At 43.4% G+C, this 26,359-nt stretch overlaps 1 protein-coding gene across 2 annotated transcripts in view; it reads left to right on the top strand.

Moving 5' to 3' along the window:
* Positions 1-49: 49 nt before the first annotated feature.
* The window catches only part of ADIPOQ (adiponectin, C1Q and collagen domain containing), a 38,025-nt gene continuing 11,715 nt past the window's right edge, over positions 50-26,359 (top strand). The window contains exon 1 of one of the 2 annotated variants that reach the window (XM_036347778.1): positions 50-86. Coding sequence is in view for 1 of the 2 variants with exons in the window: in XM_036347777.1 (XP_036203670.1) it covers positions 21,113-21,197 (85 nt within the window). In the remaining variant the exon portion in view is untranslated. Of the gene's footprint in view, positions 87-21,074; positions 21,198-26,359 lie in introns of those variants that run through there. The other variant, XM_036347777.1, reaches the window with a different exon arrangement.

Here is a 26,359-nt window from a genome sequence, read left to right as displayed (position 1 = left end):
CCGCCCCAGGTTAAAGGAGCCGTTTCCTGCGGAGGAGACACACAGGCTTTTAGGGATGCGTGGATTGGCACCGAGCGACTGAAGAGGTGGAAATATAAGACACCCTGTCCCCGCGCACTCGTCCCACTGGGGCCTGGGGCCTCGGGCCTCCGGCCGCGACCGAGGCGACCTGGCGCCGGAACCCGCCTGCTCTGCGCGCCGGGGGTGGGGGGAGGGGGAGGGGGAGGGGAGGAGTGGGGGGGGCGTCGGCCGCTGCTCGCCTACCCCGGCGGTTGGGGGAGTGGTGCGGGTCGCGGGATTCCCGAGACCCACCCAAGGTCTCCAGAGGCTCACTCCGTTTTCGGGGTTCGAACCTGCACGGCCTGAACGTCACTGTGAACTTAATGCCAAGGCAGCGTCTCGCTGGCATTTCCGAGGGGAATCCTGCTTTCAACCTGCTTCTCCCCGAGGGCGGCGACTAGGGAGGGTGGAGTGGATCTTTTGCCACAGGAGGGTACCCTGAGGCTCCCCATTTCCCCCTTTGGCCTCCCTTTGGCTTCGTCATCGTGGAGTAAACCGATTGTGTTTTAAGGGCAGAAACGTTTGAAGAAAACGCCTTTCCTACCCCCCTGCCCCCTATTTTTAAAAAAATATGTTTTTACTGATTTTACTATTTAAAATCCTCAACCAAGGATATTTTCCCATTGATTTTTAGAGAGAGTGGAAGAGAGAGGGAAAGACAAGAGAAAGATCCTCCCCTGGATTTGTTGCCTCCGGCAACACCCCTGACCCCCCGGGGGGGGGGGGGGGCCTGCAACCAAGGTTCATGCCCTTGATTGCAATCGAACCCAGGACACTTTGGTCCAAAGGCCGGTTAGGGCTGTATTTTTTTTATTGATTTCAGAGACGAAGGGGGAGAGAGAAACATCAATGAGAGAACCATTGGGGGGCTGCATCTTGCACATCCCCCAGTGGGGATCCAGCTGAAAACCGGGCATCTAACTGTGACCTCCTGGTTCATAGGTCAGTGCTCAACCACTGAGCCGCACCAGCCGGGCTATTTTTATTGATTTTAGAGAGAAACATCCATCGGCTGCCTCCTGCACCCTCACCAGAAGGAGCTCACAACTTGGGGCATATGCCCTGACCAGGACTCCAACAGGCGACCTTTTGGCATGGGCCAACCAGCTGAACCCCACTGGCCAGGGCTCCTACCCCTTCTGAGTGCATCTGGCTTAGATCTTTATTAGTGTCTGCTCCTTGTGAGAGGGAGGACTTTGCCATGTAGCTATGGTCATCTTCTGGTCCTGGAGCCCTGCCCAGAAATCAGGTGGTGCAGACACTCAATAAAAGTTAACTGATTGATAATAATGTTTAACCCCACCAGGGTACAGGTCCTGCGGGCTCTAGATTTCTACCGCACTTGACCTCACAGTACAAATTTTGGCCAATCCTGCCTCCCTGACCGCTCTCAGGGATTGGCTTCTAGAGTACCACCCACCCAGTAAAAACCCTGCATGAAAATCTCAGAATCTGTTTCCTAAGGAATTCAACCAGTGAGGTTTGGTACCAAGAGTGGTCCTGGGTTTAAAAAAAAAAAAAAAAAAAAAAAAGAGTGGTCCTGGAAAAAGACTCCAAGATGGAAGTTTGAAGTTGGATCACCTGCCAGCCCATTGGTAATGAGAACCCTGGTGGCGGTGGAGCACTGGTAGCTCCGTGAATGCTATGGCAATTGTTAAACTTTCAGCAGTGGCAAACTACAATGGGGTGCAGGAGGGAGTGCACCAACAGATGCAGTATTTCAGGGCTTTTAGGAAATAGCAATTGTAAGAATTTTGGAACTGAATGGCCGTGTGTGTGTGTGTGTGTGTGTGTGTGTGTAGGGGGGAGAACTCATTAATTCAGAATGAAAGAAACATTAAAGAAAGATAATGTGAAACAGGGTCGTTAATTGTGGGTATCAGACCAAGGGTGGAAGCCAGAGGGTCTTTTTGGCAGCGTATGAAATGATTCACATATCTTGTAGCCAGAGGGCAAACAAAAATCTTTGGGCCAAAAACTAAATTAGCAGAGTTCCAGAGAAGTTAAATTCTCAACTCCACCACGTCTGCTACACCAAGGTCACGGCCCTGATTGGTGAGGTATGGTTGGGGAGGATGCTGAGACTTAAAATGGGTCATTTGGGTCAATGCATTTGAAAATCTTACATTTTCATATTTCCCTGAACTCTGTTGACCTATAGGAGTAACCCATTCTTTTCTGCTAAAGGCTGATGGTCCTCTCAGGGATGTATGTATAAGCTTGATGATGTAGAGATTTTTGCCTTCCAAGACAATACATATCTCCCTTTATTCCCCAATCTCCACTACCAACAACCAGAGCGATAGCCAGGATTAAGTCACAGTGCAGCGCCCCCCCCCCCCCGCCCCCATCCCCCCCAGAGAAATGCTGGGCCAGCTAAAGGTAGAAAAAGACTATGCGTTGAAGGAACTGCAGACTGGGCAATGTAAACTGGCAAAGCAGGAGAGCATGTATGGGACTATGCTAGATGAAGGGGGACAGAACACAAAATTGGAAAAGGGAAAAATAGACCTATGACACTGGATTTAATATCTTGGCAAAAACCCCAGGTGATAGTATTTGGTTGGCCCTTGGAAACTTGGAAAAAGAAATGATCCTCATTAAGCAATGTGGAAATGACAGGACTGTGGTGGCAAACACTGGAGGGAGATATAAAAAGACTCAGAGAAGTGGGATATACCATGTAACGTAAAAATTAGCGCACTATTGGGGTCTATTCTTAAGATCCATGATTCTAGTCCAATGTGATAAGGAATGTACTGATGAGAGGTCTCCAGCATTGTAAGAAACTCAGTGTAGGATTGTTCTCTGTAGAACAAGGCTGTGGTAGAAGCTGCTGGGACAGAGCAGGGCAGGGCTCCTAGCACGGTGCCTGGCTCACATGCTTTCATTCATGTAAGCACCATGGCACTCTCCAAAGGAAGAGGAGACAGCTCCAGGCTCAGGCCCTCAGGCAGTGAACAAGAGGTTCTTTAAGGCAGTTACAGCTCCCCAGTCAAAATGACCCTATTAATATACTAAAAATTGCCCTAAAGTCCTGACTGGTTTGGCTCAGTGGGTAGAGCGTCGGTCTGTGGACTGAAGGGTCCTGGGTTCAATTCCAGTCAAGGGCACATGCCCTGATTGTGGGCTCCATCCCAAGTAGGGGGTGTGCAGGAGGCAGCCAATCATTCTCATCATTGATGTTTCTATCTCTCCCTCTTCTTTCCTCTCTGAAATCAATAAAAATATATATATTTTTAAAAATTGCCCTAAAATTTGCATATACGACATTTACCTTTCTTTTCCATTAGGTGAGAGAAAAAATCTGGAAGGAACCAAAACAAAAATATAGTTTGACCATTTAAAATCTGTATAGGAAGAGCTGCCTCTGAACTAGCAGGATCTAGAGTGGTTCCATTCCACCATCTAGTGGACAAGAGAGAAATTTAGGGCAAAATAATTGATCTTAGATTTTGTAGTCAACATCTGTAATTTACCAAACATATGTTTTCTGAAGAGTACTAGAGGCCTGGTGCATGAATTCATGCACGGGTGGGGTCTGGCACCGGCCCACTCTGATGCGGGCAGATCAGACCAGGCAGGCAGGAGGAAGGGGACACTGGAGGTTGGCCGGCCAGCCCCACCCCCCGATCGGGGGGGGGGGGGTGGGGGGGGCCCACGGACGGTAGGCTGGCTGGCCCCCCCATCGGGCTGGTTGGCTAGTTGGCTAGCTGCAGTGTGCATCATAGTGACTGGTCATTCCAGTCGTTCCAGCGTTCCAGGCGCTTTGCTTTTACATGTGTAGATAATTTAAACTCCCAATTGAGTTCAATTATTAATAGATTCATTTAACTTTTGTAAAGCAAAACAACAACCCAATCTAAGCATTAAACACTAAAACTAAGTTTCCTAAAACATTTGTATTTACAAACTGTGAATTTTGAAGATGGTCTGTGGAAGGAAGAAAGCAGGCTCTCGATTTCTTATGAATTTTTCTGGCGTACCTTCCCCATTTATTTTATCCATCTCTATAAATCACTTTGCATTTATTTTGGTACATAGACTAGGGTAGCCTTGAGCCTCTGAGGGTTATGTCTTACCCAAAATACTGGATGAAATCAGTGGGGAAATAAAAACCATTCCATTTCTCAAAAATGTACACTAAACATGTTGGTATAGCCAAGATGAATATTTATTAAGGCCTGTAGGTATATGTATACACATCTTTCCTATTTCTATTTCTAAGGTCATTTCCTTACATGCCTGTGAAGATTTCCATTTTGTCTAGGGCAGTGATCGGCAAACTGTGGCTCGCGAGCCACATGCGGCTCTTCGGCCCCTTGAGTGTGGCTCTTACACAAAATACCGACTTCTGCGCATGGGCCACAAAGTTTCAATCGCACTGTACGTGCATGCCTGCACGTGGTATTTTGTGAAAGAGCCACACTCAAGGGGCCGAAGAGCCGCATGTGGCTCACGAGCCACAGTTTGCCGACCACTGGTCTAGGGTGAAGACATTGGCAGCCAAATCTCCCCAAAGAGTTAATGATGGCAGCATACTTGAAGTGGCCAGTGCTGTCTGAGATTGTTTTCACCCTTGCTACTACTAGCCATAATAATAGCAGGTGCTGTTTATTGAGCTTCTGTGGTGTGCCAGGCATACATAATACTAACTCTCCTGCTAATCTCTACTATAGATATTGCTACCTTCACTTTTATGTGAAAAACTGATGCTTGAGACCAGTCACCAGCAAATCCTGACTATGCTCAGGGCCTGACTGAGGTGAATAATCTCAGCCTGACTGGCTGGCTGGCTGACTCACTCAGTTTCTTCCCCTGGAAAATGATACACTTTGACTAAGGGATGTCCTTTAAGGTTTTCTCTGATTCTAAGAATTCCTCTGCTAAGAGCTGTGGGGTTTATAGAGGTGCAAACGATTTTGTTCCTGCTGCCAAGTAGCCCGGGGACCACTGGAAAAGACAGTGCCGAGGGCACACACAGAGTGGGATGTGGTTATTAGAGAGCAAATGCTCTTGAAGAGACATCATGGCAGGCCTCTCTGTGACCTCCTTGCTCACCTTCTTTCTCTGTTCTTCCTTTCCCACGTTACTCCCATTCCCCTTCTGATTTTCTTTCTTATCTTTCTCCCCTCTATTCTTGCCTAGAACAGTGCTTTTAACTAACACAATGCAAACTATAGAAGGACATCACTCATAGTGAGGGTTATATCGTGTAAAACTTGTTTTAATGTGCATCTACATGTGTGTAATACACTGGGTCATGATGTATTTAAAGACAGTAGGAAAACCCTGCTTCTCCACCCTTACCTATGGCACCATGAGCTGAGGAGGCCATCCATAGTCCCCAGCAGGGAAGTGGAATCTGAGTCTTGGCAGTGCTGGGAGAATCCTTCCTCTTTCCAAGTTCAGAAAAATCCGCACCTGGAGGTGGGGAATGACTCAGGTGCAATAATGCAGTCAATTGCCCAACTGTGTGAGAGCCCCTCTAAACTTGCCCTTCCTAGAGTTCTTCAGCTCATTTATGGCTTTCTCATTGGTCCAGCTGCTCCTTCCCACATACCCTTTAAGGTGAGTCCCACCTTCCTCCACCCTTTGTTGCTGTTTCTTAAACATTTGTAGGAAAGGAGGGGGATTGAGACCAGCCAACTGTGCCTTGAAGTGAAGTCGGGTGTGACTCGCAGGTGAGGTCAGCTGCAGAGGAGGCACAGGAGAGCCACTGCAGGGTCTCAGGGAGGTTCTGCAGAGCAGCTTTGTTAGGCTCCTGCATAACCAGCCATGACCTCCTCTGCCTGCTGCTGAAGGGTTGTGGGGATGTCCTTCCCAAAGGTGGGAACCTGCTTTAGACCCAACCCAAGCTTGTGAACCCACAGACTGGGATTTTTAAAAATAACTCTTTATTGTTGAAAGTATTACATATGTCCCCCTCCCCCTCCCCACTTATCCCCTCCAGCCTGCCCCTGCCCAACTCCCCCTCCCCCTCAACCCCAGGCCTTCAGCACCCTATTGTCATAGATTGGGATTTTTTTTAAAGCACACAGAGCCTTTTGCTGCATGAACAGCACTGGTCATGTCTACCAAGTCACAAGACCGTATACTCATGCTGGCATGTTTTCACACTTCTTATAGTGTGTGGAGAAGCACAAGACTTGGTTGGAAAGTTTGTAAGGATGAATCTCCAAAAGGTTAGAACCTCTGGGTCAGGGGTCCTCAAACTACGGCCCGCGGGCCATATGCAAATACAAATATTGTATTTGTTCCCATTTTGTTTTTTTACTTCAAACTAAGATATGTGCAGTGTGCATAGGAATTTGTTCATAGTTTTTTTTTAAACTATAGTCCGGCCCTCCAACAGTCTGAGGGACAGTGAACTGGCCCCCTGTTTAAAAAGTTTGAGGACCCCTGCTCTAGGGGGTGGGGGGGGGGGCTGGCCAAAGGTGGCTACAGCCCTGCCTTGACTTTTCCAAACAACTCTAAGCCCCCAGGTGTTTTACTGGTCTCTTTATGTTTAGTCTTTAGATGTCCTTGCTTAAAGGACATTACAGACACATGTGTCTTCTTTTTTTTTTTTAAATATATTTTATTGATTTTTTTACAGAGAGGAAGGGAGAGAGATAGAGAGTTAGAAACATCGATGAGAGAGAAACATCGATCAGCTGCCTCCTGCACATCTCCTACTGGGGATGTGCCCACAACCCAGGTACATGCTCTTGACCAGAATCGAACCTGGGACCCTTCAGTCCGCAGGCTGATGCTCTATCCACTGAGCCAAACCGGTTTCGGCCACATGTGTCTTCTCAAGGATGATTACTGTACTGATAGTATCTAATAGTTAAATTTAGTTCAAGCTGTTGTTACAATAAACGGTGGCAGGCAAATGGGGCTGTTTGGTTTCTCAAGCCAAGCAATCCTTTAGCCCTCTCTTTCACAGAAACATATGTCAGAGTAATCATTCATCTGTCACTCAGGGTCTGCCAGTCAGCCCCGGCAAGTGGTTCCCTGTGTGAGGAACAAGGAACACAATTAGACACAGTGGAATCCTCAAAAATGAAGCGTAAGAAAAAAAGTTACTGTGCAGTAAGTCATTGGAGCCCACTTGGGATTTCCAAGTGCGAGGGGCTTATTTCTCAGGCTAAGGTTTCACAATTGGACAACAGGTGTCCAGAGAACAACAGCAATATATCACAGTGCTTAAATAGTTATCAAAAGCAGGTGGTGCCTCTGTTACGGAAGAACAACTAAAGAGCCTGTTACAGACTGTTAAAATTTATAATCCTTGGTTCCCTAATGCTGGAATGCTAGACCTTAATCTCTGGGAACAAGTGGGCAGGAATTTAAAGAGAAATCAGGCCCAGGGAAAACGAGTGCCCTTGTCATCATTAACTATGTGGGCTCTTATTCAAGCTGCACTATGCCCATTTCATATAGAGGATCAACCCTACAGAGAGACAGGAGGATTTACTACTGCTCCCTCCTGAAGCAGCGCCTGTAGAGCCTGTAATACCTAAGGCTCTGCCGTCCTCTCGTGTGGGAAAGCTCATCAACTAGATCCTCAATTATAGGATCACTAGTGGCCCGGTGCACGAAATTTGTGCACATTAAAAGGGAATTAATTAGAGGAAATATCTTAACATTGCTATTTGCCCTTTCTCTATAATAGAAGTGTCAGAGATGAAAGAAAATTAGTAAAATGTATATGAAAATCTCCCTCCTGTCAGAGTCTGGGGTATGCCACAAGACCCAGAGTCAAGTCCCCGCCCACCCATGCACACCTCAAAATCGTGTGAGAACCAGACCTGGCTGGTCCCACCCCTGACAAGCCCCACAGGGCAGGGGGTGTAGCCTCAGGTCCCCCAGCCTGGTGCGGTGTTCAGCCTCAGGTCCCTTGTAAAGCCCCACCAGGTGGGGGGCACGGCCTCAAGTCCCCCAGCCCTGGTGCTGTGGTGGGGGGTGCGGCCTCAGATCCGCAGTCCTGGTATGATGGCCTGACAGCATGATGGTGTGATGACCATTTGCATATTAGCTCTTTATTATATAGGATGTGTCAGGCAAGCTATGTTAGGAGGAGAGCTTTTTTTTTAAAAAAAAATATATTTTATTGATTTTTTACAGAGAGGAAGGGAGAGAAATAGAGAGTTAGAAACATTGATGAGAGAGAAACATCGATCAGCTGCCTCCTGCACATCTCCTACTGGGGATGTGCCCGCAACCCAGGTACATGCCCTTGACCGGAATCGAACCTGGGACCTTTCAGTTCGCAGGCCGACGCTCTATCCACTGAGCCAAACCGGTTTCAGCGAGGAGAGCTTTTGACTTGCCCAGTTATGCAAGATCAGCAAGGTAATCATGTACATGAATCACTCTCCTTTAATACTTTTAAGGAAATAAGGAAGAGTTTTAGAAGAAATGGGGCTAACAGTCCATTTACAAAGGGAGTCCTTAATGCCTTGTCTGAAGATTATCACATGACTCCTTGGGACTGGCAGATTTTAGCCAGAACAACTCTAGACACCAGTCCATATATATTATGAAGAGAAGAGTATGATGAGACCTGTAAACAACAGGCTGTTTGTAGGTGTTCACTGGCGACCCCACTTGGGAGTCCTCTGGGCTGCATTCTGATTGTAAGTCCTGGGCACCGTAAGACATCTTCTGAAAGATCCATGGAAATTATTAACTAATTTATTACGTCTTGTCTGTGGGTTGTGCACGCCTATAAATATTGTACATAGAGTGTCTCTGTTGATTGTTGTTTTGTATCTTTGTTTGGTTTAATTTGTTTAAAAATGGGGCATATTTCACTTTGCTAGGGGCCCCAGCTACTTGTGGCAGGCTGAACATGTGGCAGGGATTGCAGGAACTTCCCAGCAGCTGCCAAGAATTCTTAATCTTGGGGACCCTTCCTACTCTCCCTCTCAAGGCATCAGACACTGGAAACTTTTAGTTAGTGGACGTCCTTATCTGTCTGTAATGTAATTTGGTTACTGATTGATATTCTTTACTTGTTTTCTTATCTTTGGGGGACTTAGTTTGCACTTCACCATTTTATAAATATAGGAAATCCTTCTTCTCTGCTGTTTGGGCTTTGTGCCACTCAGAACCCATTTGCTGTGCTGGGTTAGTGTGAGATAAGATTCTAAGGCTAATGTCCCAGTCCACCCTTTTGTGAATACTCATTCATTTGCTGTAGGGTTTTTTTTTGTTTCTGTTTTTAAGATCTTATATACAAAATTTCATATTATTAGTCTACTCAAAAAGAGAAAAATATGGGAAAAATTATTTAACTTCCCAAGTATTTATTCTAGAGGGCTGGAGCTACAGAAGTAGCCTTGAATAGGATGCAGAAGCAGCAGCAGCGGGGTCGGGGGGCACTCTCCTTGTAAAGGAAAAAAAGTGGTACTTTACACTAAAGCTGTTAGAGGCCCGGGAGTTACTACAGTCCTGGGAACCAACCCCAGGACCTGCTTTCTCCCCACATACACACCCAGCCTCCTGAGAGTTGTCAAGGTTATGTTATTTCTGTTAAGAATATATTTTCTGTTGAAAAAATAAGCCTATTTCTGAAAGTTAAAAAAAAGTGTTTCCTGTATTTGCCTAGGAAGCAAAAGCTTTATATATATATACTAGAGGCCTGGTGCATGAAATTCTTGCACTCGGGGGTGGGGGTTGGGGAGGGAAGTTCCTCAGCCCGGCCTGCGCCCTCTTGCAGTCCAGGAGCCTTTGGGGGATGTCAGACTGCTGGCTTAGGCCTGAATGTGCCACCGCCGCTGCACCTGCCAGCCTTGAGCCCCGCCCCACTAAGGGCTTCTGGCTGAGCGGCGCTCCCCTTATGGGAGCACACTGACCACTGGGGACAGTTTTAGCATTGAGCGTCTGCCCCTGGTAGTCAGTGAGCATCACAGTGACTGGTCGTTCTGCTGTTTGGTCAATTTGCATATTAGACTTTTATTATATAGGATTATTAAAATAATTATGTCATGTTAATCAGGAGCTTGATTACTTTAATGAATAGATTAATTAATACTGTTTGATAATAATAACAATAACAATAATAATAATATATATATAATTTTTTAATCTAATGTATTTGACTACCTTCCCATGATTTGAATTTTTTAGAAACTTTTCCTTGACCTAGAATTGGCTTTAGATCATTCCAATAGACTCTGGAATGCCTCAAGTGTTTGTTTTCTCTCTCATAAAGGAAACTTTTCTGCTTAAGGTACATGGAAAACTTTGTCAAATAATAGTAACTATATTATGCTTTCATTTATAGCTCTACTTGTTTCTCTGCAATACTGTGTTTTTTAGAAAGGACAAGATTCCATGTCATTTGTATTACTCTATAAAGTATTTGAACTTATAGAAGTACTAGCAGGGAAAACAAAAATTTTATTATAGGGTTGAATGAATAATTATATAGTTTTTGTAACTTTTGTTAAAAGTATTGCTAATTCTTAAACATTTTGTTTTTCAGATATAAGGAAGCATTTTTAAAGCAATTTAGTAAATTATATATTTTTCTCCCTGTCCCTCCAACACCTCTTTTTATTCCAGTTTACTACCCTTATGCATTACCTCCCCCAATTCCTCTCTACTGTATGAGAGCTCATAATTAGATTTGGTTATATATCATTCCTAAACATGATCAAATTAAAGCCTAGTTAACCTTTCTCTCAGCAGGCAGTCTGGCCTGTGGCAATCTGACTAATACTACTGGACCTCCCACCCCTCCATATAAGCAAAATAAGCGGTGGGACCCTTCTGCTGAAGTATTCCATTGGGAAGTTTGTTGAGGAAGTCATGCCCATTTGACAGTCCTAGGGGACCAACAGATTATAGATTGGAGCCCACATGGTCATTAGCAAGCCAACCACACTGACATTCTGGTACACAGTGCATCTAATACTAGTAATATCAGTTATGCAGGCATGCCTGTGGTTTGGACTGAGGGAGGGGTGAGTTCCCCATAACCTCGAGTACTAGGCTTGCCAGTTCAGGAAACTTTATAGAGATTAGGCCATATTTTCAGTCCTTTGAAATTGTGGCATGGTGACTACCAGAGCTCCCCTGGCTACTATAGTATGACTTTTACTGATAATCATACTGACAATAGCCTGATTTGCACCACTCACCCCTATGTCTTTGTTATGGGCCCCCATCTACTAATAAACCATAGTTCATCTTTTCTAATACAGGTTGGAGAAGGAGCTTATTTTGCATCCTGTATTACCACCCAGAATATAACCTCATTGAACATCAGCACTATTATAGTACTTAGGAGACAAGCAGAAATCCTAATACCTGTTAATCTCAGTAGGAAATGGCAAGGCTCATAGCTATCGAAATCTTAGAAAGAGCATTGAGGCAATTACAGCCCAAAAGAGTTTTGGGAATGCTCATTGCAGCCATCATCTCAGCTGTTGTTATTCTTACTACCACCAGCACCGCTGTGGTGGCCCTTTGTGAGTCTGTGCAGACTGCCACATTTGCAGACAGTATGGCCTATAATGTAACTAGGGAATTCACTATAATGTAACTAGGCAATAGCACATAGATCAAAAAATATTAGCTAGACTACAGGTAATAGAGGCAGCCATTGAATATTTGGGGGAAAGACAGGACACTATAGCATACAAGCAAGTGCTCAATTGCGATTGGGAACATAAGCACATATGTGTCACCCCCTTAAAATGGAACAGTAGTCACCATCAGTGGATTGATGTTAAAAAACATCCATGGGGAGTCTTTCATGATAATCTTACTGAAGAAGTAAATATGTTACAAAGGCAAATTAAAGAGTCCTTACTTGCTATCAATGAATATGAAAAAATAGACTTCTGCTTAGAATACGGTAAAGGAGCATATAGACCCCACTACATGGTTTCCTAGAATCTGATCGGACTAACCATTGCTGTCATTGTAATTCTCTTTGTTTTTCTTATAGTCTACAAAATCAGAACTTGAGTAGTGAATGTGCTTCACGCACCCTAACATTCCAAAGCAGAAAGTTCACCGTCTCCTTCTGTCTTCTGCAGCCAGCAAAACAAAAAAGGGGAGATGTGGGTAAGCACAGGACTTGATTGGAAAGTTTGTAAGGAGGAATCTCCAAAAGAGCGGAACTCCGGGGGGGGGGGGGGGGGAGGGTGCTGGCCAAAGCTGACTTTTCCAAATAACTCTGAGCCCCCAGGTGTTTTATCTGAAATCTTTGTTTAGTCTTTAGAAGTCTTTGCTTAAAGGACACTACAGACACATGTGTCTTCTCAAGGATGAATACCCTCCTAATAGTACCTAATAGTTAATTTTAGTTCAAGCTATTGTTACAATAAAAGCCTAAGGAGGCAGGTGAACGGGGCTGTTTGGTTTCTCAAGCCAAGCAATCCCTTAGCCTGCTCTTTCACAGAAATGTGTGTCAGAGTAATCATCCGTTGCTCAGGGTCTGCCTGTCAGCCCCAGCAATAGTGCACATTCATACAGGCAGTCTTGATGCAGGTTTCTCAGCAAACTTCTCTGCTTTGGCCTCCCCCGTTATCAATCACAAGATAATGCATTTCTCAATGAGGATCTGTAAAACTAGAGCTGGACAGAAGAATCCCCAGGGTTCTGACTATTAGAATAGTCAGGAAACACATCACTTGGATCCTCTGAAACACCTTTTCCACTGATTAGCCAGCCACTGATTACAGAAACACAGCTCAAAGTGTTCACCATCCTTTGGACCATTGTTGTTTTCTGAATCTTTGAAAATGGCCACACATGACAGTGCTGGCTGAGCACAAAGTGCCCAAACCCCTTGGCCCCCCAGGAAGACCCTCTCCACAAACCTCACATCTTTCACATCCCAGATGGGCAGCCGGAGGAGCCAGTGCAATACCAGGCCTCATGGCTGGTGTTCCCAGATGTCTCCCAGCTGCTCTGGGTGGTCCTCTCTGGCCTTCCATTTGACCTAGTGGACCTTGTATCTTTTCAAGGGCCTCATGCACAGTTGCCACATAGGAAATGTTGCTGGATGAATTCTGGTTGCAGTACATTTTTAAAACCCTTTGAAAATCTCTCTATATAAAAGCCTAAGCGACCGTTAGACCAGTCAACTGAATGACCAGTCGGCCGGTTGCTATGACATGCACTGACCACCAGGGAGCAGACGCTCAATGCAGGAGCTGCCCCCTGGTGGTTAGTGTGCTCCCATAGCCAACCTCCCGCCGCCAGCCAACCTTCTGCGGTCCCTCTCCCCAGCCGGCCAACCTCCTGGCCCCAATCAGCCCAATTGGGAATGGGTGAGACAGGGCCCGATAGGCCCCAATTGGGCAGCCAGCCCAAGGGACCCCACCCGTGCATGAATTCGTGCACCAGGCCTCTAGTAAATAAATAAGAAATGACTCTGCTGTGGGTAAAACTTTTGTCATCTTTCCATTTGTTTGACAAAAAAGAATATAGAACAATGAGATCAAAATCTAAAGCTTTTGGAAGAATTATTCACATTCTCTATGGTTTAAAAATATTGCCTGTTGTCCCCTAGAAATGACATGTTCTGGCTGAAGTGCTTGGAGTAAAGCCAGCCTTGATTCTTTAAAATTTGATGGTGTTCTGAATGCATACTAAACACTAGCCGTACATTATGCAATATTTAGAGAAAATATAGTCATCTAAATCAGCATGTTCCAGATGTGCCTGTCAGAACCAGTAAGAATTTTCTCCCTCAATTTGCAATATGGGAGAAAAGAAAAGATTTATTCTAACTCAAAGAATTTTTATAGGAAGAAAACTTGCATACTTTTATTAACCCTGTCATTTCTTTTTTTAAAAAAATATATTTTATTGATTTTTTACAGAGAGGGAGAGAGACAGAGAGTCAGAAACATCAATGAGAGAGAAACACCTATCAGCTGCCTCCTGCACATCTACTGGGGATGTGCCCGCAACCCAGGTACATGCCCTTGACTGGAATCGAACCTGGGACCTTTCAGTCTACAGGCTGACGCTCTATCCAATGAGCGAAACCGGTTTCGGCAACCCTGTCATTTCTTAAACTCTTTGACTACAAAACTCTTTTCTTTGTGAAACGTCCATGCCATTTATATTAGTCAGCTGCTGTAACAAAGAGGTCAAACAATATAATGACAAGTTTATTCCTATTTCATGTAGCAGTCCAGGGCAGGTAGGAAGACTGCTCTACTCCATAGATTTAGTCAGAATTCCCAGTTCTATCTGGGTTTTCCACCATCCTAGAACATCATCTCTGCCTGTATGGTCAAAATTGGGTCACAGGCCTATAGCTAATATGTATTATATACTTGAAAGTTGCCGAGAGTTGATTGTTTTCTCACCACACACACACACACACACACACACACACACACACACACACACACACACACACACACACAGAGAGAGAGAGAGAGAGAGAGAGAGGATTAACTATGTTAGGTGATAGAGATGTTATTTATCTTGATTTTGGTAATCATTTCACAATGTATATCAAATCATTGCATTTTACAGTTTAAATATATACAATTATATTTGTCAATTATTCCTCAATAAACTTGGGAAAAAATGTAGTTCTTAAAACACATAAAACAGAAAACCTCCATTACAAAGAACTGGATCACAGGTATATCTGCATTCCAGTTCATAGGTAGAGAAGAATTTGAAGGATCATATGTGCAATATTTTAAGACTATCTGGAAGTAGCACACATCATCTTCTGTCAAATTCTAGTGTTGAAAATGTTGTCATATGGCAACTCCTAGCTTCAGAAAGGGGTATAAATTATAGACCCTAATAATGGAGGCAATTTTTCAGCTATTAGTCCATTAATATATATCATAGTCACCAAACTAGGAAAGCGCATATGACCCTACCCATCCAGGAAAGCTGCCACTTAGGTACCAGCAAATAGTGGACCAATCAAAGACTGCCAAATGTACTTGAAAGCCAATTAGAAAGCTTCCCTCACTTTCAAAAATTCCACCCTACTAGAATTAGAAAATCCCACCCTGAAAGAATACTCACCAAAGACTGTCATAAGACTTCCTCTTTCCAGCCTATAAAATCCACTCTCCTTTTAATCCCCTTACAGTCTCTACTGGAATAAAAGTGATGGCAGTGACCACCTTTCAACAGTAAGATTTGAATAAATAGCCTTTGATTAACTCTATAGGTGGTCTTTGTCCTATTGACAAAATAATTACAGGTTGGTCAAATAATGAAAGAATAGGAAATCATGAACATTCTAGAAGAAAACATATCTTAAAGAATAACTTTGGAATGGGAGGGATCTTTTAAGCAAAACACAAAATCCAGAAGCCAAAAGGAAATGGTAAAAAAAAAATTAGGATGAACAGGAAGCAAAATTTTTTTGTATAAAACATTTTTAAAGTTAAAAGATAAAATTTCCGAGCATATAACAAAGGATTGATTTCCTTGATATAGAAACACTTTAAAAAATTAATGAAAATAATTCAAGAAAAATGGACAAAGGAAATAAATACAATTCATAGGAAAATAAATACAAATAACTAATCCTATCTAATAAATGAGTAATATGTAAGTTAACCATCACTTCACAACAAAGATGGTGACGCCCATAGTGGCTGGGGTGCGACACTGGCAGCGTTGCCCTGGCAAGGCGAGGCCAGCGTCTGCGCCCTGGCTGCATGGAGGGAGGGAAGCAGAGGGCCTTCGGGCCAGAAGCCGGGGCGAGGGACACTGGTGTCGTTGCAGGCCAGACTGAAGGACACCCGCCCCCCCCCGCCCCATGCACGAATTTTGTGCACCAGGCCTCTAGTAAATATATAAAAAGAAGCATAGCCTAACACATAATCAAAGAGTTACAAATTAAAATAAGATACTTGAAAATCTATTAGAATGTCAAATTTTAAAATATTTGATGGTATGCAATATTGATAAGAGTGTAAGGGAACAGGTACTCTCATACCATGTTGGGAACAGGATAAAACACTATGAATTTTTAAAAGTCAATTCACAACAATAAAAATTTAAGATGTGTATATGCCTTGATCGTGCAATTCTACTTTTAGGAATTTATTTTATGAGCAAAGATATATATGAAGAGGCATATTCAGGTTATGTGTAGGTTTTTGTTTGGACTTAATTTTCATTTTGGGAGGTATAAATGCTTAGGAGTGTGACTACTGTTTACTTTTTAAAGAAACTGCCAAACTATTTTCCAGAATGGCTAGAAAAATTTTCATTCCCACTGGCAAATAATCATTGGTCCATTTTCATTATGTCATTTCCCAAATTTAGTATTCTTAGTGGTTTTTTGATCCTGAAAAATTTATGCTACTTTCCCTACCTTTAAAAAAATCATTCTAAGTCCACAGTTTATGTTAGAGTTCACTCTTACTTAGTGTTGTACTTCTATAGGTTTGGACAAATGCATAATGACATGTACTCACCATTATATTGTTCCTACTATTTTCAATTGTAGCCATCCTAGTAGGTGTGTAGTGATATCTCATTTGTGGATTTAATTTGTGTTTCCCTAATGGCTAATGATGTTAAACATCTTTTCATGTGCTTCTTTGCCATTCATATGTCATATTTTGTGAAATATCTTTCATATCTGTTACCCATTTTCTAATTGGATTTCTTTTTTTAAAAAAATATATTTTATTGATTTTTTACAGAGAGGAAGGGAGAGTGATATAGAGTTAAAAACATCGATGAGAGAGAAACATCAATCAGCTGCCTTCTGCACACCCCCTACTGGGGATATGCCCACAACCAAGGTACATACCCTTGACCAGAATTGAACCTAGGACCCTTCAGTCCTCAGGCTGATGCTCTATCCACTGAGCCAAACCAGTTAGGGCTAATTGGATTTCTTTTACTGTTCAGTTTTGATAGTTCTTTATATTATCTCAATACAAATCCTTTGTCAGCTATATGATTTGCAAATATTTTCTCCCAGTCTATAGCTTGTTTTTTCATCCTCTGAACAGGGCCTTTCACAGAGAAAAAATTTTAACTTTGATGAAGTCTTATTTACCATTTTTTTCTTTAATGATCATACCTTTGATGTCATATGTAGAATTCTTTCCCAACTCTACATCCCTGTATTAGTTCCCCAGAGTTGCTATAACAAATCAACATAAACATTGTGACTTAAAGAAGAGAAAATTATTTTCACCTCTGTGGCAAAATATTCATTATTTTTATGCATGCTATATCCTGTCACCTCTAAATATAATTATTCTTAAGCTGTACAATTTTTTTTATTATTATTAGCTTTGTTTCCTTGGGTGTAAATTCTTTGATTTTTTGAAGTTGTGGCCTATGCCAGATCATGTCTGTTGGTACTTAGCCCTATATCCACTTTGCTATAATCCCCTTTGTATTCCTGAAGCTGGGTATCTGAAATGACATATCCCAGACTCCCTTGCCAGATGAGTGCTATTTAGATTATGCAAATGAAGGACAGTCACACAAGATTGAAGGAGGGAAGAAGGGAGAAGTATTGTGTTTCAGACAGTGCCCATGGCAGTGGCAGTGGCCCCTGCTACTGTTCAGGCAGTGAGTGCAGGCTTATGGGCTACAGCTCAGGGACTGTAGCCACTTCCTGATCTATGGGCAACACCATCTCCCTCCCTTGGCTTCTCCAGCCTTTCCAAAATTATGGTAGCAACTTCCTTGATGGATGCAGTATTTTGGTATTGGAAGCAGTCCAAGCAGATAGGCTCTCATAGATATGAATTTAAGGTTGCTTATCTGAACTGGCCTCCTTGCCAGTAGAACTGGGTTATTATTAGTCTAAAGCATGAGGGACAAAAGAGATACTTAAGTTAGAATTCAGGGTTGCCTTGAATGGAGTGCAATTGTAGACAAATCTTTGGAAGATAGAAAGGAATATTTTCCTTTCTTGACATTTCTGAGGATTCGAGGATGGAATGGAAGGCTGCAGGGTATGCTTACTCTGCCATCCTGTATTATCCTGCAATCTTCTGTATTATTTTTTGAAATGGTGATTATGCTTATTGTTCAATTAAGATTATGTTTTAAAAATCACTACAAGGAAAACTATGTGGCAATATTTAACCATACTTCATGGACACTTGGCCTGCTATTTCAATATCCCAATGCACATGTTGAAGGGGTTTGAACAGTAGCCATGATACCCTGGAGGAAATGATCATATTTTTTGATTATTTCATTCCAGTAACAGTTCTGTCCTGGGAAAAAGATTAGCCTCCAGGCATTCCTGACTGTTTTTCAATTACAGTCTCTAAACCAGTATGCAGCAGCATTGCTTCTTTCCACACAGTGGCCTTTGTAGTAGCTGGCAGATTTCCCTGGGGCCTCAGAATGGCAGACTTTCACAATGTCACTGGCTGACAGTTCGATCCAGCACAGGCTTGGCGAGATTTTAAGGCTAAAGTCATTGCACCTTGTGCAATAGTTAAAGCTTGCAATAACCAGCTGCAGTCCCTAAGGCTGGGCAAAAATACTTCTTATGCCAATCTCAAAACTACCCTAAAATACATGCACGAATCTTAGAGTCTCAGAGTCCACCGGAGGGGTGAAGAACATGAGGTATTACAAAGCCTAAGAATTTTGTAGTCTGATGGATCTGGGTTCAAATCTTGAATCTGTACCTTGGACAAGTCACTTACTAGAACAGTGATGGCGAACCTTTTGAGCTCAGCGTGTCAGCATTTTGAAAAACCCTAACTTAACTCTGGTGCCGTGTCACATATAGAAATGTTTTGATATTTGCAACCATAGTAAAACAAAGATTTTTTTTAAAAAAAATATATTTTATTGATTTTTTACAGAGAGGAAGGGAGAGGGATAGAGAGTTAGAAATATCAATCAGCTGCCTCCTGCATACCTCCTACTGTGGATTTGCCCGCGACCAAGGTACATGCCCTTGACTGGAATCGAACCTGGGACCTTTAAGTCTGCAGGCCGATCCTCTATCCACTGAGCTAAACCGGTCAGGGCAAGATTTATATTTTTGATATTTATTTTATATATTTAAATGCCATTTAACAAAGAAAAATCAACCAAAAAATTGAGTTCGTGTGTCACCTCTGACACACGTGTCATAGGTTCGCCATCACTGTACTAGAATGATCTCCAGATGCTTTATTTGTAAAATGGGAAACAATCATAGTTATCTCCAAGGGAAGATTATAACAATTCACTTACTAATTGATTTAACATTTGTTATTGCCTACCTTTTACTAGATCTTATTCTAGGGCCAAGGGGACACAATATTGAACAGGCAATGTGCCTGATTTCATGACGTTTACATTCTAATAAGTAGAGAAAGATAGTAACACAGACCAAACTAAATAAGAAAATGCCACAATAAAAATGAAACAGTGATGAAACAGAGAGTTGCTGCAGTTTCTCTGTGTTTTCTTCTTGGTTCAAACTACCTAGTAACTATATAGAACCTCATTTTCACAGGCCCCTTATCTAAGCCAGTAGGCCTTTGGATAGGGCCTCATGATTAATTTTAATGGTCCAATGGTGATGGAAGGAGACTCGATTTTAGATGGTTAACACATAATGTGTTATACAGATGATGTATTGTAGAGCAGTATACCTGAAGCCTACATAATTTTATGAACTGATGTCACTCCAATAAATTCAATATATATTTTTTAAATGTTAACGGCTCAATGTGACTTCTCTGGAAACATTTGCATACAGCATGTCCTAAAATAACATCATTTCATTCAATGTTTTATTATAACATTGATGAGATGCTGTAGGAACTTAACTTCTGTTTATATCAATTAGACTATGGTAAAATTGGTTTTGTTTTATGTCGCTTCATAAAACAGAACCTATGGATGACATTAAGTGAGGACCTACTATATGAGCAGAAGGCAGAGGCCTTGGGCCATACTTTTACTTTACTTTGCTGGTGGACTTTTAGGCTCTGTGTGGCCAGTGGAGGTGGTATTTGGGGGTAGGCAGACACTTTCTTGCCCATCCTCTGCCTGAAAACACTCTGTTTCTGAATGTCTTGTAGAATTCGTTACTGGGATCTCAAGTCCTGCTGGGATCATTTAATGCATCAGAATTTGTGGCTTGCAAGAACCAACTTTGATCCTGCCCTTCAAAAATATAACATGGGTCTGCCAAGAAAGAGTCCAAGGTGATGAATGTTGCTATTTCAAGCCTAAGCCCAGGAACACCAATGTGGATGGCAGCGTCTGGTCCTCCAGGCTGCTCCAGCCCAGAGCCGGGTTCCCTAATAGGTGGATTAGGCACATGGTTAAGGCACTGGTAAAAGAGAACTCACACACACCTGAAAAGTTAGCTTTTAAAGCCTTATTTAGAATTTTGGAACCAGAAATATCTTGGAAGATGGTATTCTAATATCACATTTTATGTAAGTTTTCTGTTATATTGAGTATGAGTTACATAGGGGTTGGGCTCCATAATCTTTTGGAATTCAGGGCCTCTAAAGGTCATAATCTGGCCCTGCCCCACACCATCCAGAAACTTCCCCTCACCTCAGTTCTCAGAATTAACACACATAGTCTCTCACAAAACGGGTCCAGGCTAGGGAGTGGAGGATGTATTCTATTTCTTACTCTACTGCAGCCCCCTCTGCCTGTTCCCCTTTCTGTAGTGCCAATGACTGAATCACACAGTTTCACACTTCATCATATGCAGTGACCAGGAGTGTGATAGTGGTAACTGGTGCCTCTGACTTTTAAGACAAATCTATAAGGGCAGGGAGGTCTCCTGGACCATTGGATGATTCCATTTTACATGAGAAAATTTCTCCCGTGATGCAGAAATATATTGTTTTCCTGCTTCTGGTCTTGAACCTTACCCCATCTTCTATTGCTGTTATAGGAAGCAAAAATAAGGGCCAAGGCCTGGGAACATGAGGGTTTGACTGAGTCTCCACTTGGCCTCTTCAGACCAAGCTGGGCTGCCCCAGTTCCCCAGAGTAGAGACCTGGGCAGCTGCCAGGGGCAAGGTGCTGGCCCATTGGTCTCTGGCCTTCACAGGGTTGGCCAATGGGAAGGGACAGCTGTGAGGTGGGGACTGCCTGCCCCCATGAGTAGCAGGCTGCTGAGGCCGAGCCATCTCCTCCTCTCTTCCATCCTGACTGCAGTCTGTGGATCTGATCCCACACCTGGAGGTAAGAGCAATGTGATTAAAGTTTGAGGCTGGGGTTGGGGGTGGCTGCCCTGCCTTGGGGCCTCTGGCTCAGGTGCCCCCACACTCTCCTGTTGCAGCAGCGTGGTGAATGATACAGCAAAGCTTGGCCAGGGCAGTTTTCTTTTCTTTTTTTTTTTTTTTTAAATATATTTTATTGATTTTTCACAGAGAGGAAGGGAGAGAGATAGAGAGAGTTAGAAACATCGATGAGAGAGAAACATCGATCAGCTGCCTCTTGCACATCCCCCACCGGGGATGTGCCCGCAACCCAGGTACATGCCCTTGACCGGAATCGAACCCGGGACCTCTCAGTCCACAGGCTGACGCTCTATCCACTGAGCCAAACCGGTTTCGGCAGGGGCAGTTTTCTTGATTCTCTTCATAGCTCCGAGAGAAAAGAGACTGTTCCTCTGGTCAAAATGCCTGGGACCATCTTGAATTTTGACCAGGTCACTCTGTGGCAAGATGCCTCCCCAGAGAAAAAGTTAGGGTCAGCGAGGGGGAGGAATGGTCCAGTGGTAGAGTCCAATTAGATAAGAGGAGAAGGGGGTCAAATGATTCTCACAGAAAGAAGCACAGGAAGAGGCAGTTTGGGAAAGCCTGAGCTCCGACCTCAGACTGAGTTTGAAATCCAGGTCTACCACGTGATTCTACTCAGCAAATGTTATTGAGCAGATTTTACGGGTTCACAAGACACAAAAATGAATGAAACATTATTGCCTATAGATTTGGGAGTATCTGTGGATGTGGGGATATCTGCGGAGATGTGGGGGACATCTCACAGAGTGATCGAGAGGTTCAAATGAGACAAAGTGAGCAAAAGGCCTGGCATATACTGGAGGGGCTTATGAAAAATCTTATTTTTAGAAGACATTTTCTGATAGAAACAGCTGGGTCTGCCTAGCCTTTGCCAAACTCAATTCTGCTCTCCACAGTGAGCAGTGTCTGAGGCATCCTGGTTGTTTCTAGCTGTCAACATAGAGGCCAGAGTGGGAGGCATTTTAGATGTCAGGCCAGTCCTTGTGTGTCAGAGGATGTGGCTCCCTCGTAGGGAAGGTTCTGGTTTTCAGATCAAGCTTTGCGTGTAGCCACCTCTGTCCCGGTGAGTTTTTCTTAGGGGCAAAGTTGGCTCCTCCTAACAAGTTTGGGGAGCCGGGGAGCCCTTTATGCTGGCAGAATATGCCCAGAAGAGCATGAGGGTGTCTACTTTGTTCTTGAAGCAAAACAGTGGAAAGCCAGCTTTGCAGCTTAATTGGCAGTCCTTGTGGCCACCCTCCCAGAATGGTTGAGGAGTTGTAAAGAGAGGCACAGGACTTGGTTCTTGTCCTTTCTAAGGTGGCTGCAGGGACCTTTCCATCTACTCCTTGTTAAGCCAGAAGACCAGCGGTCTCAGACAGACACTTGGCAGAGGTCAGGAGGTAGAAACTCTGGAGACGAGAAGGTTTCAATCAGGAATTCCTTCATGTGCAGAGACCTGGATGCTAAAAATGTGGTGGAGGAATGCTCTACTTTACTAGCTCTTTGAGAACATGAATGTATGAGTGTGAGTGTGTGTGTGTGCATGTGCGTGTGTGTGTGTGTGTGTGTGTGTGTGTGTGTGAGAGAGAGAGAGAGAGAGAGAGAGAGAGAGAGAGAGAGACAGAGACAGAGAGAGACACAGAGAGAGAGACAGAGAGAGAGACAGAGACAGAGAGAGACAGAGAGAGAGAGATTTGGGCATGGAGATGCTGACAGTTTTCCCAGGGCTGAGTGAAAGCTTTCAGGTAACTCTCTTGGGAGCGGAGCTAATGCTTGCTTCTGCCATCTAGCATTAGGTCGCACCATGTGAAAATGCCAGTATTCTACCATTTTTTAACCTTTAAAAACAGCAAGTTCATATAATTCAAACTAAGAGTTGTATGATAGAAGCAGAGAAGCATTGATCAGACCATCAAACCTCAGAGGGAAGGTAGGGGAGGGTGGGGGTAAGGGAGAGAGATCAACCAAAGGACTTGTGTGCATGCATATAAGCCTAACCAATGGACACAGACACCAGGGAGGTGAAGGCATGAGTGGGGGGTGGGTGGGGCAATGGGGGCATAAGGTCACATATGTAATACCTTAATAGAGAAAATTTTTTAAAAAAAGTTGTATGATTTTTTAAACCAATATCTTGGTCTCTTCATTCTTCTATATAGGGGAGTCAAAAGCTATACAGGAAGGATTAAATGAAATCAGATATAAAAGTACCTCACACAATTTATGCTCCAAAGTACTCTTGCTAAATTTCAAAGTGTTCTCATGGCCCTCATCTTACATGATCTCATTTAGTGGATTAAGAAGCTGAGTCTGGGAAGCCTTTTGGGAGGCAGTGTAATGTGCTGGAAAGCTCATTGGTTTGGAAGCCAAATGGGAATCTCATAGGAATCATCTAAATCTCTGTTTCCCCATCCCAAAAGTTGGGGTTATTTTCCTTGCTTCATGGAGTTCTTATAAAGATTAAAATACTAGTAAGTAATAAATAAAATGAATAATGTGTAAAAGCTCCTGCTGTGGGAGTTAGTTTCTAGGTTAATCTAATAAAGGCATCTCTTTCCTTGCCCTTAGTCCCCCATTTGTAAAAGCAGGGGAGAGGGGGGGAGATGGTTTCTGGGGCCCCTCTTGTCTCCCAGGGGCTGTGTGAACTGTGCTTTACTGCCCTTTCCTGCTGGAAGAGTTGGCGCCTGGCATGGTAACTTCTTCCCCCCATACTGCTCTGTCCCCTGTCAGCCCCAAAGGAGACCTCATCCTTGTATTTCACAAGATTCTGCTCTTGTTACTGAAATTCCAGCAGGTCAAAGTGGAAGTTCTCATACATTTAACACTAGAGGCCTGGTGCATGAATTCATGCATCGGTGGGGTCCCTCGGCCTGGCCTGCGGTGGGATTGGGCTGAAACTGGCTCTCCAACATCTCGTGAGGGGTCCTGGATTGTGAGAGGGTGCAGGCCAGGCTGAGGGACCCCATCAGTGCATGATCAGGGCCAGGGAGGGACGTGGGAGGTTGTCCAGCTGGGGAGGGACCACAGGAGGGCTCCAGGGCATGTCCAGCTCATCTTGCTCAGTCCTGATTGGCCAGACCCCAGCAGCAAGGTAACCTACCTGGTTGGAGTGTCTGCCCCCTGGTGGTCAGTGCACATCATAGCGAGCGGTTGACTGGCCTTAGCATATCATTAGCATATTATGCTTTGATTGGTTGAATGGATGACCAGACAACTGGACACTTTTCATATTAGGCTTTTATTATATAAGATATGAAAATGAGAGATCATAGCATGGCCTTTGAGGACTCAAAGAACATCATGATCATCCCCTTGTAATTATTTATTTATTTTTTATTTTTTTCTTTATTGATTAAGGTATTACATGTGTTCTTATCCCCCATTGCCCTCCTCACTTGTACCCTCACCCCTTAGTGTCTGTGTCCATTGGTTCTGCTTATATGCATTCATATAAGCCTTTGCAATTTTAAAAGCAAAAAGCTCTTTTGTATGGGGCCAGGAAAGCCAGTGCAGTAGAGAGGAGCCAGCCTTCCATTCCAAATGGCACCTCTGCACGCTTCCACTTGTTATCCTGGGGCAGAGGTTATCACACCTCTCTGGTTCTCAGATTTCTCTTGTGGGCATTGAGTCCTACCTCCTGGAGTTGTGGGGATGAAATAAGATTAATAGGGGTGGTCCACAAAGCTTCCCCATAAATATTTGTTTGCTGTCATTCTCTTCACTTACATGTACGAAACACTTCATACATTTATAAAATACTTTTAGTCAATTGATTTGTACATAATAATGTGAAATAAATGAGATAAGGATTAATAATCACATTTGCAGGCAAAGAGCATGGTGTCCAAAAGGGAGTAGGGGCAGGTAAGACACCCAGTGAGTTAACGGTGGAGCTTAGACTAGGAGCCAGGTCACTTGCATCATGATCTGGAGGTCTGTTTATGCTATTGGATGTCTCCATCCTATGGATGGAATAGCAAAAGACAGATGTGTGACCCTGATGCTGTTTTCCTCCTCTGGGCTATGCCTAAGAGTTCATTATTGGGCTTTGGAAGGCCAGAGTTTGATTTCCAGCTCCTCTATGTGTAGGTTGAGGATGTTGGCCAAGTCACTTAACCTCCTTGAAGACCACTTTCCTCATCTCTAAAATGGATACAATTAGAGCTAACATTTAAAAAAAAATATTTTTATTGATTTCAGAGAGGAAGGGAAAGGGAGAGAGAAACATCGATGATGAGAGAGAATCATTGATTGACTGCCTCCTGTACGCCCCACATTGTGGATCAAGCCCGCAACCCGGGCATGTGTCCCAACTGGGAATTGAACTGAGATCTCCTGGTTCATAGGTCAATATTGGCTCAACCACTGAACACACTGGCTGGGCCAGAACTAACATTTATTGAACACTGACATGTGCCAGGCACTGTTCTAAGTACATTGTATGGCTTATGCCACACAATCCTCCAACTAATATGTGACTGAAACATGTTACAGGTAAGAACAAATTATTTTCACCTGAGCACTGAGATCATGAAGTATGTGCTCCCTATTTCTACCTCATACTGTCTCTCAAAATGGCTGAGAGAATTAAATATCAAGTGAGGCAGGACTTTCTACACAATGAAGAATTAGAAGTGGAACTTGGCACTGATCTTCATGATCCATGTGAAAGGTTTCTTTATATGCACAATTGAGTCTTAGATCACATGGTTTCATTTAATAATTTTAATAAAGAAGTCTTTCAAAATCAAAGTGTAACTATTATTATATCCAAAGAGCACAAACAATTTTTATTTATTTATTTAATTTATTTTTTAATAAATCTTTATTGTTCAGATTATTACAGTTGTTCCTCTTTTCCCCCCCATAGCTCCCCTCCACCTGGTTCCCACCCCACCCCCTGCCCTTACCCGCCCCCCCCCCCACTGTCCTCCTCCATAGGTGTACGATTTTTGTCCACTTTCTTCCTGCACCCTCCATACCCCCTTCCAGCCGAGAATTGTCAGTCTGCTCCCTTTCTATGTCCCTGATTCTATTCACCAGTTTATTCTGTTCATCAGATTTTTCATTCACTTGATTTTTAGATTCACTTGTTGCTAGATATGTATTTGTTGTCACTTTGTT

Source organism: Myotis myotis, unplaced genomic scaffold, assembly GCF_014108235.1.
Source record: "Myotis myotis isolate mMyoMyo1 unplaced genomic scaffold, mMyoMyo1.p scaffold_m19_p_2, whole genome shotgun sequence".
Taxonomy (NCBI): domain Eukaryota; kingdom Metazoa; phylum Chordata; class Mammalia; order Chiroptera; family Vespertilionidae; genus Myotis; species Myotis myotis.
This window is presented reverse-complemented; position numbering and strand designations above follow the sequence as displayed.